Here is a 17546-nt window from a genome sequence, read left to right on the forward strand (position 1 = left end):
GGGTTGAAGAAGAAGAAGAAGAAGAAGAAGAAGAAGAAGAAGAAGAAGAAGAAGAAGAAGAAGAAGAAGAAGAAGAAGAAGAAGAAGAAGAAGAAGAAGAAGAAGAAGAAGAAGAAGAAGAAGAAGAAGAAGAAGAAGAAGAAGAAGAAGAAGAAGAAGAAGAAGAAGAAGAAACTAGATCCCATCAAATCAAGGATATGCGGCTTCAATATAAATTGAAGCCACGCATTCACTCCCGTTTTGTAGCGCGGGCGGCGACGTCAAAGTATTCTACTCCTCGTGACCGCCGTACTTTTTCGATCTGACAGATTTTCCACATGTACTGTAACATACTGTATACTCGTATTGGTACTCGGAGTCGGTGAGTACTTAACATTAAGTAGCCTACTTGTAAACAGAACATGTATCAGTGGAGCCCTTTATTAGAGGCCAACCCAAGGTAAAACAACAAGAGCAATAGCTACTCTTATGGGGTGAAAATAAATTAAATGAAAATGCTTGCAAGCCTTACATTTTCAACCATAAAACACAATGGAAATGCTCCCTGTACTGTACAAAGTACAGTTAAGCTGGTGAGCTTACTGTAGGCTTATGTTGTCATGCCCTATAAGCAACTCCATGTGCACATTGTGAATACATCTTAACAGCGGTACATTACAAGCAAATAATTGTACCATCATCATCATGCTTGTTACGGCAGAGAATATAAGATACAGAAATGCATACGCATGTACATGATACTGTAGATAGATAGATTTATTAGATAGACAAGCAGACATGCTTTAGAGATGGATGGATGGATCTATGGATGGATGGTGGGTGGGTAATTCATAATACTGATAAAGACAAGGCCCTGAGTTCTTTATACTCTTGAACATATTTGTCTTTTTGTTTGATTTATTGCTTGGGTCTCCTATTTGCACCAGTAAGAATTAGTAGTACAAGGCTGAAAGTGACAGAAACGGCCACCAGAGAGCAACAAAAAGTCCTCCGACTGTGACAAATACTTTGAGTGGGACGTAGTGTAATAGCTGTAGAAATGTTTGGAGAGAATAGCTTTCTAAATTGGAATAGGCAATAAACCACAGCCTCCTAAATGTCCTTTTGTGTGTATTTTACTGCACACACTGAATATAACTGGTACGTTCTTTCCAGGCCTTGCTTCTCACTGACGTGCTTAGAACAAAGGGCAATATGCGTTCAACTCAAGCTACTTACAGAATGTGGGTTAGCTTGGCATGTGGGTTGGTTGTTTGACATTTAGCTTCAACATCGGTTGGTTGACCTTCCACAATTTTAAAATATCCACTGTTGTCACCTGGTGACTTGCTTTCAGAGCGTGGCTAACTGAATGCCCTGCATGTCAGCAACCCTTTTCATTGTGCCAATTTGTGAGCATGTTCTGGTACTCTCTGTAAGTGGTAAATGTTATCTGTGTGGCGGTTAAATCCTGCAGACCATTTCACATTCGGTGTGGGTGTCATGGTTTTCTGCCCAGAGCGTTCAACAATTAACACGGGACTCGATCCACTTTTGTGAGAGAGTCTGAAATGTTAACCAAAATGCCAATTCTCAAATCAAAGGCAGAGCTTTGTGGAAGAGCATCATATTATTCACATTATACAATGGCATGATATATGACGATACAGGCTCAGGAGGTAGAGTGGCCATCTGGAAACCGGAAGGTCCCTGGTTTGATGCCCTCCGGGATGACTTGAGCAAGACTTGTAACTTCACAGTGACCATTTATTTACCTTTTTCGAACCGCTTCCTGATTGGACTGCGTTGAAAATGGGACAATGAGACTTCAATCCACCTCATGTGTAGACATTTGGAATGAGAGTTGTGCACGGCACGTGCGCACTGTAATTTGCAGTGATCTGTTTCAGAGAACACGACTAACAAAATAACAAACTTTCTCCCACATATTCACCCCCAGGGGAAAATGACCTCAATGCAATGATTGACAGATTCAATCATGCATCCAGGTGTTACCATCTTAAACGCGCGCGCGCACGCACGCGCACGCACGCACACGCACACGCACACGCACACGCACACACACACACACAAAACATACTGTGCAGTTTGTATGGGATGAATTTGTGTAATGAGGTATTCCCTCTGCACACACAGTTCCCACAATCTGTGCTTTGGGTAGGTCAAGGCAGTGATGTCAATGCTAAAGCAGTGACATCCCTGCATTGTACCGTGACATTATCAGAGAAGCTCAGATGACCTGGAGGTAACCATGTCATCGCCATGAGCCTAATGAGTACACAATGCTTACAAGTGACCATGTAGCAGGGCAGCAATAACTGCCCGCACGCACACACACACAGGTAGTGACATTACTTCATTGTTGATACGTGTTCCGTGACATTATCAGAGGAGCTCAAGTGACCCGGAGGTTACTATAGGAAGTCATCGCCATGAGCCTAATGAGTACACACTGCTTACAAGTGACTGTGAAGCAGGAGAGCAATGTATCATTATCTGCCCGTACACACACATGCACACAGACACTGATAACACACAAGGACCATACAGTGGTAACTACATGAATGTGCGCGTGCACCTGCCACAGCAATTTATGTCGACAATGTCACATCGAATGCCACAAGTGCACACGTGAAGAAACACATACATTCACGCACGCACGCACACACACACACACACACACACACACACACACACACACACACACACACACACACACACACACACACACACACACACACACACACACACACACACACACACACACACACACACACACACACACACACACACACACACACACACACACTATTTTAATGTTATGTGCTTTCAGGGCATTGATCTACTGATCTCAGTGTGAGTGTTTTTTGACACCAAAAAAATGTACTCATACAACACTTAACATGCACTCTGGTAGTGAGTATGCCCAAGTTAAAATTCATACTGTACAGTAGTGAAAATACCACCACGAATGATACTAATAATAATACAACTAATAATAGCAATGACTATCATTGTCATCAAAAAGCTGTGGCAAAAACGGAGAGAAATGCTATAGTATTTTAGATGAATTGGGTCACACACACACATGATAAATGAGGCCCCAGGAGATGTATGCTGACAGCATTGTTCCTGTTCAAGTACAGCAGTACAGATGACGCATTCTGCCTTCTAACCATCCTTGTGGCCTACCAAGAACACAAAGAATGGACTTGCGTCCTTGTGAAGAATGTACTCCTCAACTTAACTTGGGGAGAATGTTCTCTCATGTTCATGAGACCAGAGAACGCATCTTTCAAATTTGAGAGGGACTATTTCGAGGCAAATACATCCAGGCAAGCATACGGCAAAATAATTACGTTTTGCAGTAGAGAGAAACAGGAAGTAATGACATGCGTCATATAAAATGCCAACACTGTGATTACATGGGTTGTCTCCTACTGAGTCAACATGATGTTCCACAAAAAGCCATAAATGAGCTACTCTGCAATCACTCCACCAGTGGTTTGGACACAAGCTTGATGCGCGCGCGCACGCACGCACGCACGCACGCACGCACGCACGCACACACACACACACACACACACACACACACACACACACACACACACACACACACACACACACACACACACACACACACACACACACACACACACACACACACACACACACACACACACACACACACACACACACACACACACACACACACACACACACACACACACACACACACACAGCGCCTTAGGTTATGTTATCAGCTTTAATAGGTGTCGGACCCATCTATGTCTATTTCCGGCAGAAATAATCTGTTGACACATTGTTTTTGTCGGTGGTGATGTCGCTCATGTGTATGCTTGTGTGTGCGCGTATGTAAATGATTGCATTGTGTCCACAGGCAAGCCCACTCAGCACATTCGGCATTCACATCTTGTATACTAGCATTTATTTTGCAGGCAGCAGCAACAGCCTGCTACAGCCTAAACCCACCGGAGGCAACAGATGCTATTTGATGATGTCACGCCATGTCTCTAAAATGAAGATGGGAAGCCGATGTGGGGTTGGGGGATTGGGTGTTATAACGGGGACTAAGCAGATGTACAGTGTGTGTGTGTGTGTGTGTGTGTGTGTGTGTGTGTGTGTGTGTGTGTGTGTGTATGTGTGTGTGTGTGGGGGGAACGAGAAAGACACGTGGTCAGAAGGCAGCGAGGAGAGGATAGACAATAAGGAGAGTCGCAGGGAGGAGAGTCGAGGGTCTGTTCTCTGGGCATGCATGTTTTAATGTCAAGACCCTCAACACTCCACTCCCTCGTTCATCACATATTCATGACTTACAGAACATTCAGTGACAAATAAAAAGGCAGCTACTGTACAAGTGTTGGGGAGCTGCATGCATAATGACTTACCCATAGTGATACGACCACACACCATAGGAGACTGTTCATGGCAGCAGGGCAGTTGCAGAGTTGGTCCAATATTTTAAGTATGGCCAGCATTGCCTGGAGATCCATCCAGACTTACTGTTGGGACAAAAAGTAAGATGCCACAAGGGTCATCATTTCCCAACAGCTCTCTCTCTCTCGCCTCGAGTGACTCAGATATGTACTGTGGAGGACTACAATGTATTGATTCTATCATCCACATAATACAGTATCAAAAGTGGAGTGCTTTTCAAATAAGTCCTTCTTAAATCCATACCACAACGCTGCTTACCATTGTGACAATTGCAGGCTTTGCCACCTACCTCAAGGGACTTCAAGCTGGTGTAAAAAAAAAAGTACCATCTCTTCTGTGTGTGTGTGTGTTGGAACTAAAACCACATTTATACTATGCCTGCACATGGATTCAGATGGCAGGATGCGTTGGAGCACACCCAGGGAATAGCTTGAAAAACAAAAAAGCTACTTAAAGCAAATGCAGTCTTTTAGAGTTAATACGCAAAACATAGATGCCCATACACAAAAAAAAACTTGTCAAATAATATTTGCATTTTTTTTTTGTCTAAGTGACTTAGCCTCAACCCCCGCAAAGAGCAAACATACAATCCTTTCATCACTATTCACCTTTTGAGATGATCACCACTGGTATTGGCAGAGTTACATGAATAAATCCATACCTACAGTATGATGAAACAAACAATGGAGCCCTGTGCTACACTGAGTGGAGGTAGACAAGAATCTGGGCCAAGAGAAGAGTGGATACACATAATGCATCCTCCAAATTGGAATGAATCATCACTTAATTGACTCCCTGTGTAATATATTGCTCTGACAATATGCACAAACCCCACTGTCGTGGTTAACTCATAATTGAGAGAGGCTGAAAGCCCCAGTTTCCATTATTTCAATGCACTTGAAGGCACATACTGTAAAGGGCTCTGGCTTTAGCATATAATGACAACCGGAGGCATCATTAACTAATTGAATCTGTCCATCCGCTTCTTATCACACAGAGTGATATTTCGACATAGTGAGTTTTGTGTAATATGGATATACAGTATAAGATGATAATATTCCTGTTGATGGTGATTAAAGAAGCCCCAGGTCACGCCAAAGATGTGATTTAACTTCTTTTTTTCCCCTCTTTTCTTTTGTATCCTTCCTCAAAGCTATGAAGACGCTTGACTCAATGGAGGGCAAAACGATAACAGCCTTAACCCTCGTAGGGTCTTCGTGTTTTAGTCACACCCAGGGCCTTCGGGTCACTTTGACCCGAAGGCCCTGTGTGAAAATTTTAATTTTCATGAAAATGAAAATTTTCATTTTCATATCACATGTTTAGTACAGTAAATAAGGCAAATAGAAGAAGTTTCATAGAGAACAAAAAATGTTTACATACTTTTAATTCATGTTGAAAATGTTAAACCGGGTCAAAAGGACCCGAGGACCCTACGAGGGTTAAGCAAGATGGAACCCAGGAATCAACTACACAAGCGTGGTAGAATGTCAGACAGATCAATGGAGTACTGAATGGAAGGTTTCTTAATGCCCACCATGAGGTTGACCGTTGGAAGCCGAAAATAAATAGGCAATGCAGTAAAAAAAATATGTAAATTCATATCTGATTAGCACTGTCTTATAGTTTTTACTTTGCTGTCCACGCTAACCTCCATGCGGTCATGGTACTACTCGCTCATGCTCAGGGTGATTAGCAGCTAGCAGCAGATCAACGGAGATGGTATACGTACACAAAGTGTACGATCTCCATGTTGTGGTGGCAATCCGAAGGTTTGTTTTAGTAGTATTTTGCAAATACATAAACGTAGTTGAAAAAGCACTGTTAAAATTTGACTGGGACTGAAAAGCGGAGGTGGAATCATCCAGAAGTGTGTCCCTTGCCAACTATTTGCCATTTGGAATAAATTGCACTGGGTAATAGTGTACTGTATAATGTGTATACTTTCATTTTATGAGCTTTGCACATGCAAAGCTCATATAATGAGCTTCACACACATACCCACACTGTTATAATCTCATAAGTTAAATTCAGCTGAGCCAACTACAGTTTACATGTTTAAACAGGAGGGCAGCCGTGCCAAGGACGCAGTTTAACTGTGTTGTTTTACTCCGCATGAAGCAAATTTAATGACGAGGGCAGTTAGATTATTCTCATGTGTTCAGAGTGCAAATCTAAATGAGGACATATCTACTACCTTTCTACATTGTGCAATTAAATTGTGTCTGCTGTGCAATTATTTTTGCTTCAATTAGAGTCCTCGGGCTGAGGTAATTAGGCTGTTATTAAGGCCCGAGCACTGCACCAGTGCAGAGCCCTATTGAAATGCAAGGGATTATTAGGGCCCGAGCACTGTAACAGTGCGAAGCCCTATTGAAATGCAAGGAATTCATATTCTATGCACAAATACAAAGCAGTTTATTTGGAGGGCTTAAACATACTCAAAACGTTGTACAATTGTGCACACACATAACAAGTTTATTATTATTACATGCTGTACAGTCATTAGGAATTTTGTCCTAGTATTATGCCACATCAGGCTTACAGTTCTGTTAGCAGGCTGACTTACAGTCATTATGAATGTGTTCCATTTAATATGCCCATGTATGATTAATGGACAATATATTAGCTCACAATAACCCATATCTAATTACTGCAGTATGTGCCCCACTACAATTAAACGACAGCCTACAACAGAGGATGCAGGAGTAGCTCTCAGAATCATCAAGGCTACACACATACACACACTCACGCACTCACGCACTGATGCGCACACACATGCACACAAAACAGAGAACAGCAGCAATATAATTATGATTAAAGCTGCAAGCAGCGATGACCATGCCCGCACCTCTGTCCACTTTAGGGGAAAATATCGACCAATCAGAACAGGGAATCCCTGTAACTCTAATGATGGGACAAGTGGGACACAATGTGGGACACGCTGTTCAAAGGTTATGGCAAAACATAGAAACTATGAAATATCGACCAATCAGAAGAGGGGGTGGGGATAAGTAGCTCCAACGAAGGACAAGGACTCTCAACCAAATCAAGAAATGCGACTCACAAGTCTGTACGACAAACCGTTCAAGAGTTATAGCAAAAAATAGGAACTATCAAATATCAACCAATCAGAAGAGGGGGCGGGGCTATGTAAAACCAATGAAAAACAAGGACTGTGATCTGAGTCCAATGACATCATCCACCCACAAGTCTGTATGGCAATCAGCTCAAAAGTTACATGGAAAAAAAGGAAAAACTTGACTTTGTAGATCTTTAGGCTATTTTCACTTCCTGTTTGGTGGTGAAACAAGGAAGTTTGACGCTTCGCCATGGTCACACCGTTTTATGAAAACTCACACTTTTGATAACTTTTCATCGTTAAGGTCTCTTGTGTGTGTGATTTGGAGGGTAATCCAGAGGCCATCAAAGGGCCTTGCCGCCTAACAATTGCCCTTTTGCCTTGTATTTCAGAAGGAACACACTATGAAATCAGTACGAATGTAATTTAGATAAACTGTCAGGTAAGCCAGCGCTTCAAGCATCCATTGTGCACATCAGTCTACTTCCGATATTATGCTGGGCAACTATGACACTCAGACTTTCTGAACCAGCTAAACACACCGGCACTGAGAAATCCCCGGAAAGCTTTAAGTACTCTGTGTATCTCCCTTCAACATTGCAGCATTGAAAATTTCAGCACCATGCACTTTCATTGCCAACAACAGCAGTCTGTATAATGAAGGAAGAAGTCAGCATTGTTGTTCCTTATGTGGCTGATAATGAATACCCTACTGTCATTATTATCAAAAATGCTATTTAAAAAGAAAAATCAGTCTGAGGAAATTCTGCATACATTTGAGTAATTGAGCTCTGCGGCATCATTTGGTAATGCCTTGCCGTGACCGCGGCGTGACAAGATATTGGATAGGGAAGCTGCCCTGTAGAACATTCAAGTGGAAATAGTCAGGTGACTTGCCCTGTGTATCATAATGATCCTTCACAGTTAAATGGCTTTGTGTCACACAAGCAGCAACTCAATTGCCATCCTTTGTGTATGTGCTGCATGTTGATAGAATATCCTGCCTCCCCATGCCGAGCCACTATGTCTTGTCTACTGAATTTCACCAGCAGAAAGGCATAGGATAATTAGGGATGTTCAGTCTCTGTCAAGGGCCTCACAATGTACCATAACCTCTAGTGACAGAACAATTTGGACTGAAACATTGAACACAGCCCGGACCAAATTATTGCAACAGCACGAGAAAACCGATAACCAATTTTAAACTTGTAACATAGTAGCTTTGTTCTCAGACTCATCAAAGGGTAATTAAGCCTCTCTGCCAGGGATCCATTCAGTTGAATGTTAGCAGGCTCGACAACACACAGCACGAGATTACAAGGAGGGACTGGACCACAGGCCACAGAAAACTGGTAGAAAAACTGGTGTAAAGATTAAACACAAAGAAAAAAAAAACCTTCTTGGGGGAGGAAGGGGGGCATATCAAATATCAGGCCGTGTTATTTAATATTTCATCAGTTTTTACGACAGCACATGTCATTGAAACAGTTCCCATTTTATTTATGCTCTCTCCTCCGCGTGCGTGTCACTTCTAACTTCACCTTCGGGTGAAGCTCGCTCGGCTGGAACTCAAAAGTTCCCTGGATTTCTATTACCTTGAGGTAAGAGGACAGGACTGTCAGGGACTCGCAAAGATTTTCTGTCTTTAAACCGACAGCCCTAGGCAGTGAGTGAGACTTGAATGGAAAAGAAGCTGCGTAACAAAAGGTGAGAAAAGTACTTCTGTGAGAGGCCTCTCCTACGAGGATATATCTGATATTCATGCCGCACAGGTCCCTTATTTCACTCAGTGATTATGAGATGCTACTATTTTCTCACACATGTAATATTGAGCACTCGACCGGTATGGTCTTGAACACACCTCTGTCAAGCCCTGTGTTCAGGAATCGTCAAACTCATTTCCAATGATGTGTAAACCACTGAGACAGATGCCTGGCATGGAAGGTTGTGGTAGTGTGTTGTGTTGTGTGTTAGTGTGTTGTGAGATATGTTGTGTTGTGTTGTGTTGTGTTGTGTTGTGTTGTGTTGTGTTGTGTGTTCGTGTGTTGTGAGATATGTTGTGTTGCGTTGTGTTGTGAGACTGATATTGTCTGCCTGCCACTGTGAATTTTCACATCATCCCCACAGTGCACTTCAGAAGCCCTGCATTTTGAGTCACAAAATAACTTTGATGGCTTCCTGGGTTGAGAGAACAAACCCATTATCTAACACTGTATTTGTGAGAGAGGTTGGAATTGGATTCATCCAATAGCAGCTGTTGAGGTGCAGTATATTTCAGGGACCCTTCCAGAACATCAGCGGCCTGATTTCACCCTCCAAAAAAAAAAGAAGAAAAACAAAAGTGAGAAAGTTATGTTATTTTTTTATGTTGTTATGTTATGTTGTTTTTTTTGGAATCCTTGGTTATAGGTTTTAACTTAAGTCTACATTTCAAATGGCTGCCATGGTTACAGAAGACAGCGAGTGGTCACAGCTGTTTCCAAATAATGTGCCTTAAAGTTGTATTAGGCTGCGTGTCCAACTTTCCTTGCAGTTTGTGGTTGAACATCACCATCAGGCAAATCATCCTTAGCCTGCAGTGTAAACTTTGAAGCACTGCAGCAGCACCAACTTCTTTTCCCCAGTGATAATTTCTTTCATCTGCCCACATTTTGTTCAATATGCTCAGGCACAATTACGGAGACGAGGACTAATTTATACTCGGTGGTGACAAATGGTCAGTGAATCGTAAAATGATATAATTTCCTTTAAAACAATACGGTGCACCTTGTTTAACTGACGTTAATTAGTCAGACTGTTTGAAAGGGGAGTTGGTGTTTGGCCAACCTTCAACAGTAACACATGTCCTACGGTTTAATAAGGCTCTGTGCTTGTGCAGATATACTGTACATCTAACCCAAGGCCATCTTTTTTCCATCTAAAGTGTACGTGAGCAAATTGTTGAAGGTCTGATTTAGGTCTATATTACTGTGGACTCTGCACTGCACCAGACTAAGTATAAGTATTCTTATTTGAACAACAAAAATGTCTCTCTGAATCCTTGTTTGATGTATTGGTGTCTCGATGCAGCATCGTATGCTCCTCATACGTAAACAGCGTGTCAAGAGATTTGTTACAAGCAAGTCTTCATATAATGGTTTATAAATATTGCAGCTTTTTGTTCCAGCGTAAGGACACACTGGCACTATAAAAACTGGCGTGGGGGGATAAAGAAGAAGTTAATATTCAGCAGAAGGAGGGAGTGAAGAAACCAGCCTTGAAGCTAAGGTTGATGCCCAACCTAACGCAAACGCAGGGACTCATTAAGACTTTGGACCCTTTGGACAATTTACTTGAATTTACTTTTTGTGTGTGAATGGGTGAATGTAAAGCAAATGGTAAAGCACTTTGGAGAAAGGTGCTACATGAATGCATAATTTACTATTTCACCAGTTGCTGGCTGAAACAATTAGTATAATCAACATGCTGTATATCAACATAATCATTACTCTAGTCCCTAGCTTCTAGAATGAGCTTACACAGTGCTATTAGGCCAGTTTGGCCAGTTAGCTCTATTCACGGTGGTCCTGGTGGTCAGAGGGTCCTACAGGAGGGCCTTGGGCCCTGTTAGTCAGATGGCATAGGAGGGCCTTCTTGTATAATCAGACACAACCTTTATTTGTATGTTCTTCTGTTTTCTCCATTTCACATGAAATGAGAATTACAGCTACGAAATGAGATATTGCTTTTACGGATTGATTTACAGCTTCGGAACTTATTTTCTATGTTTTTTGGGGGGTTTTATGACCTCAATTACACCCAAAAAATCTGAACTTTGAACATTCAATGGATTTTCTGTGGTCTGGGGTTTTCTGAATAATAAGGCTGAAAAGTAATCTGAGCTTGGCCCTTCGGCAGTGAGGTCACAGCCGATTAATCCCGCCCACTCTCCTCCTCGCCCCTCCCCTCCCCTATCCTTTCCTTTGGGGGGGGCGGAGCAGAGGCGATGATTGACAGGCAAAATCCCTCACCAGCGACACCCGCAGGCAAAGATTTATTTTTTCATTGCCGTTGAAAAGGCTTTAGAAATGTGAGAGAAAAACACCTGCCATGGATCAATGGAGTGGATTTTTTTGTTAAAACTTTCTATACACGTTTGAAGGACCATGACAAAGACTTTTAATGTGTGGTAAAACTGAACGTCATGAAACCTTTAACCTTGATAATTGATGATAGACTATTTGAGTACTTACAATCTGTGAAGTAATTTCTTTAATGTTTTCTCTTCCCTCAATAACGTGCTTGTGCGCCAAGACTTGCCACACATAGGGGCCCCACATAGTTGGGATTTGTATTTTATTTTATTATTATTAATATTCCTGGGCACTTGTCCCATTGATTCTGTTAAAACAAATATTTGAATATGTAATTATGTGATATACTATATTTAATAAATACCCTTTGTTTTGCGTTTTTTTTTCTTCACAGAATCAAATGTTTTATGGTCATGATCCAGGCTTAAAATAATTAATATATATTTGCGGATATCTCTATGGGAAAAAACAATGGGCTTTCGATTTGTGGCACCACACAATGCCCACCACTGCTACGACCTGTACGTTCATCATACTGAATGTCAATGAGGAAAACACACCGGATTTGGAAAGTGGTTCTGCTGAAGTTAAAAGAGTGTGTGAAGTTGATATAATTGGGTGAGAGTGAAGCTGGTCGTGCTGATAAATGACCATGTTGAACTGGAAATTAATTAATTTAGTGAGGTCAGGTCGAGTCGTGAGTCAGATAAAACACATTTTGAACATAATAATTGGCTTTCTTATCTCGCCCGTCAATTTAATAATTGTACTATGTTATTTGAAATGCAGCATGCTCCCTTACATCAACATGTAGAAACTATAGGGATTAAAATGAGCTCACCACATGGAGTCAATGTCACAGTGTGACATTGACTCAATCATTGATTGATTAAATCTTTTGATATCTCTATCCTTCTGTCATGTGCACATGCATGCAAGCATATACTGTATGGGGGGGTTCATCTGAAACCAACCCTTGAATCAAAGCAGGAAATGCATCCCACCTGGCGAGCAGGATGGCATGTCATCAAAAGACAAGATGTTCATCACACAGAGATAATTCTTCTAAAGAACACATTGATCCAGGTTGCACAAACAGATTTATGATACACTTGGATGAACAAAGATGTTAGTACATACTGCGCACGCGCACACGCACACACACACACACACACACACAGTTTTCGATTCGTCAGCAGTGCGCTTCAATGAACACAAATGGCTGTGTCATGGGAGGTTGTTCTCTGTTGCGGCATTAGATACTCCTAAAGGGCCGTAGCTGAGTGGGTAGAGAGAGACCGCCTGGGAAACAGAAGGTGCCTGCTTCTGATACTTAGGATGGGTTAAATGCAGATACCATAAGTATTATGCAAATATCCAGTGACAAATGGCGCAAAAGAGTGCGGGCCAAATAATAATTATTATAGGTTGGTCTGGGTGCCTGTTCAGCAGCAATAGGATCTGGGAAGTATAGTGTGTTCCTTCGCATATGTTATGCCCTCCCTGTGAACCCTACTGTCAGGTGAAAAGAAGCAGCTGGCGACTCCACGTGTATAGGAGTAGACATGCTCGTCTATACGGGAGTGTGTCCATGTTCCCTGAGCTCTATGCTCCCTCAGGCCCTATGTTCCTTCAACACTACCCACAGCTTTATCCAAAAGCCTCTAACGCTAACCTTAACCTAACCCCAACCCTAAGTTGAGGGAACATACAATATAGCTAAGCGAACATAGATCCTGTCTACAGAAAATAGGGTGACGGAGAGTTAAGGGAGATGGAGAAAGCGCCATCTCCCTTAGAGAGCCACACAGCAGGGAGAGAGAGAGAAAGATGAGATATATACATGCTCTTTGACTTGCACTTGGCCTTTGGACTGCTCAATGTCCCCTTGATTCAGTGCTGGCAGCGATTGTTCAACAGACTGTGAAGGGTTGAAAGGAGGGAACACATGAGGAAAGGAGGGAATGCTTGTATGGGGAATATCTCTCGTCTTGCCTTTTTCCTCACCGCCGAGCTTGTTGCTCCATTCTCATAAGCTATGCTTTGCCGTTCGCATATTTAAAGGTCTGTACATATTATGCATTGCCACATTCATGTCCACTGTGAACATGTACAGGGAATACTTCAAGTACTGTATATTTCATCATATTAGAAGATATTGTAATGAAAATATCATCCATGAACATTATTCTTCACTGTGTGAAAGTCAGAAAGGCTGCTGATGTGGAAGAGGATTCATGAGGCTTTCTGCCTTTTCAGGGGAAACTGTTTTACGGAATGTTAGGGGTCTGTGGGAAGGGTAAATAACATATAATCCTATACCCAACAGTAATAATAATAGCATAGTATTGACATATTATTATAAATCTGGCCTCAGAGGCCAGATAGCCTCTGTGCAGCCTAACAGAAGCATAGCGTGTTTACCCTGTCCCAGAGCTTTATCCATTCAGTGTGATGTTTTGTCAAATGCCAGCCAGAGATTATACACAACAGAGTCATATTCTTTACAATAAACATGATGAATGTCTATTAAACTGCCAAGTGTGGCTTCTCTGTAGTTATTGAAGAGCCCTTGAGGTAAATAACCAAATAATGCATTAGAAATGCGTTTATAGTAAACCAAATGCTGATTCAATCTCTGTCTGTACTGACAGCTTGACCTTTGCACACCTCTGGAACATAGCAAGCATTTGACATTAGAGTATGTATTAGTCTCACAGGCCAGAAGAGAAAGTGTATGTAATGTCGGCCTGAGCGCACGCACGCACGCATGTACGTCCGTCCGTCCGTCCGTCCGTCCGTCCGTCCGTCCGTCTGTCTGTCCATCTTCCGCCTTTTTTATCCTATCTTCACAGCAGGGGATTGAAATTGCTACTTGTCCCTGGAAGAGGGTTTTGCATCTTTGAAAGGTTCCCTGGAAAGGTGGGGGAAAAAAATAAGATCAGTCCTCCTGTGAAAATACAAATGGACGTGTCAAGTGCCTTCTCAGAGCCTCCACCACATCAATCACGTTGGGTGAGGGTACAAACAGGCCCTAAATCCTCTGAGCTGTGCAGCGCTACACTGCGTTACCTTCTCCTCAGTGCCCTGTCACAGCCAATTGAGCCGTGCTTTGGGAAACATCTTCTCTTTGCTTTACTTTGAATACCGACTTGCACATTGCACGTGTGTGTGAGTTGTACTGCTGCTCTGTGTGTGGGTGTTTATGTGGGGGGGGGGGGGGTGCATGTGGCGTGTTTCAGTACGCTTTGTTGAAGAGTGTGTGTGTGTGTGTGTGTGTGTGTGTGTGTGTGTGTGTGTGTGTGTGTGTGTGCGTGCGCGTGTGTTTGGGGGGGGGGGGGGTACCATGTTTTTATTTGTTGGTTATGCAGTTGGTTAATGTAATTGGTAACCACTGCATGTAAGACTCATATGAGGAAGTCTATATCCCTTTCATACCCATAGAGATCACTGAGGTCATCAATATGACATCATAGTACTGACGTCATAGACTAAGTTCTAAGTACTATAGTAAGGAGCACCACACTGGGTACTTTGACAACGGGTACAACGAGAACAATGTGTATTGAACAAGTGTCCAACAGGCACATGCCAAGTCTATACAAATGTAATTTAAATTCAAATTCAATTCATGCGATTTTTGTTCAAATGTATCAATTTTCAATATGGCAAACTTATTTTTAGCATGTCATTAGCATTTTCCCCAAAATGCGATGTGAGCTTGTTTCAGCTATTCCCCTATATATTTTCTCTTTCTCTTTTCTATTTGGAAACCCCTGCATTAATCAACATATTCCCTGACTCCAGTGTCCTCCACAGATGCACCAGAACTCACTGAGCTGCCCGGCTTTCAATGTGATAAATACAGGAATTAAACATCCACCGCTTTGCCTCCATTTAGTAGAGAATGGCTCAAGTCTTTATAATAAGTGTGTGTGCACATGTGCGTACGTGCGCGCGTGCATGCTCTCCAAAGAAGCTGCATCAACATGAATCCTCCTCTTGATTTAATTGGCTCCATTAAGGGAATGAGGCACTTTCACAAAGCAGAGAGAGAGAGAGAGAGAGAGAGAGAGAGAGAGAGAGAGAGAGAGAGGGGTCCAGTTAGGGTTATTAATCTCCATTGAACATGAAACATGTGCAATCAGCTTTGCATTAGTAATGTTTAATTGTAGACGAGTATAAAACATGACTTGTAAATGCTAATGTGATTTATTAGTTTTGTCTTATAATTCTCCATAATAATTTTGGGCTCCATGTGTCAAAACTCTAAGATAGCGGCATCTGGGTTTTGCAGACTCTGGCTTGGCTGGGTAGTCAAATGAGCACAATTGGACGTATTCGTGGCCACTATAAGAGAAGTGAATTTGCCAATCATAGCCATTTTGAATGGTATATGAAAAATATGGCTAATACATCTTAACCGCTCCAGAGATAATGTGTACCGATTTGTGCGAGTTGTGGACAAAATCTGTAGCAAAAAGTGTTTTTGAAGAAAACACAAAATGTAGTGAGGCAAAAATAGATGGGGCCTATATGGAGAGTTGCGTCATGATTCAAGGAATCCAGGAAAAAATGTAATTGTATTGTACAACCTACGGTTCAAGAGTGATATAGAACAACATGGGATGTGACCTATTACAGTGGCACCATGAGGCTGACTTAACAGAATTACTGTGGTTCTTCCTTGGCCTAGTTGGAGTGAAGTTTTGCGCTGGTCCAATGGCACTTCGGAACGATGGGCCGTCACACTAAAGGAATGGCCACTATTCAAGCTGCCTCCAGGCTGTTCAGTAGAGTCTGACAAATACTGTTGAGAGCTCTGAAGGTGGAAGTGTCAGGGAATGACTGGAGAAAGTCTTTGCCTTCCTCTATACTGGTACTGAGCAGAGGATCCAAGGGCACAGAACCTAGGAACGGGCATCCTGTCAACTTAGCCAGCTCCTCACCGCCGCCCTTGGAGAATATATTGCTGCATTCAGAACAGTGGGGGCAGGCGAAGCCACTCATGTTCTCTACAATTCCCAGGATGCGTACGTCGGTTTTCTTACAGAAGGTGATCTCTCTTCTCACATCCCCAGTTGAAACTGCCTGGGGTGTTGTGACCAGAATGGCTCCATCCACTCTGTGTTTCTTCAGGTGCTCCAGTACAGAAATGTGTTCATCAGATGTCCCAGGGGGCGTGTCCACCAGCAACACATCCAGCTCTCCCCACGCCACATCAGACACAAACTGTCCAATGAGAGCGCTCTTCTTGGGTCCCCGCCATACCACTGCGTCATCTGGGTCCTCCAGTAGGAAGCCAATAGACATGAGGGCCAGAGTCTGCTGGGCATCGGTGTAGATTGGTACCCATCCTGCGTCACACTGATGCACCTCAGGCCGACCAACGCCCAGCATGTGAGGGATGCTGGGCCCACACAGGTCAACATCAAGGATACCAACCTTCTTCCCTGCATGTCGGAGTGCCAGCGCAAGTTCTGTGGTCAGGGTGCTCTTGCCCACCCCTCCTTTCCCTGACAGCACCAACACCACATGCTGGACCTGAGACATGTTGCTCTCGTTCTCAGCCATTATTCACTTTCTTGATGATGAGAGAGTAACTGACTTTGGAGGGCCCTGTGACATATCTCAGCTTGGAAGGATGGTGCTCCATATTTGGACAAGGCCGACGTCAAATTGATGACGACAGTGTGGGACTCCATGTTTGGAGGAACTCTGCGATTGAGTTCCTTTGCCTGCTGTCACCATGCAGGATAAATTATAAACGGGTCGGGGTAGTAGTTCGCCAGGTTAGCCACAGACAGAAATTATGTCATCATCAGTATACGCGTGCATGCACACAAGCACGGGCATGTGTGCACGCGCGCGCACGCGCGCACACACACACACACACACACACACACACACACACACACACACACACACACACA

General features: G+C 42.9%; 1 protein-coding gene across 1 annotated transcript; it reads right to left on the reverse strand.

Moving 5' to 3' along the window:
• Positions 1 to 16383: 16383 nt before the first annotated feature.
• Positions 16384 to 17195, reverse strand: LOC308080814 (cytosolic Fe-S cluster assembly factor nubp2-like; the record flags this gene model as incomplete). Its single annotated transcript, XM_080422832.1, has 1 exon — positions 16384 to 17195. Exon 1 carries the CDS (start codon positions 17185 to 17187, stop codon positions 16384 to 16386), a length of 804 nt encoding a protein of 267 aa, XP_080278958.1. The 5' UTR covers positions 17188 to 17195.
• Positions 17196 to 17546: the final 351 nt, after the last annotated feature.

This window comes from Gymnoscopelus braueri (genome assembly GCF_963280865.1).
Source record: "Gymnoscopelus braueri genome assembly, chromosome: 24".
NCBI lineage: Eukaryota > Metazoa > Chordata > Actinopteri > Myctophiformes > Myctophidae > Gymnoscopelus > Gymnoscopelus braueri.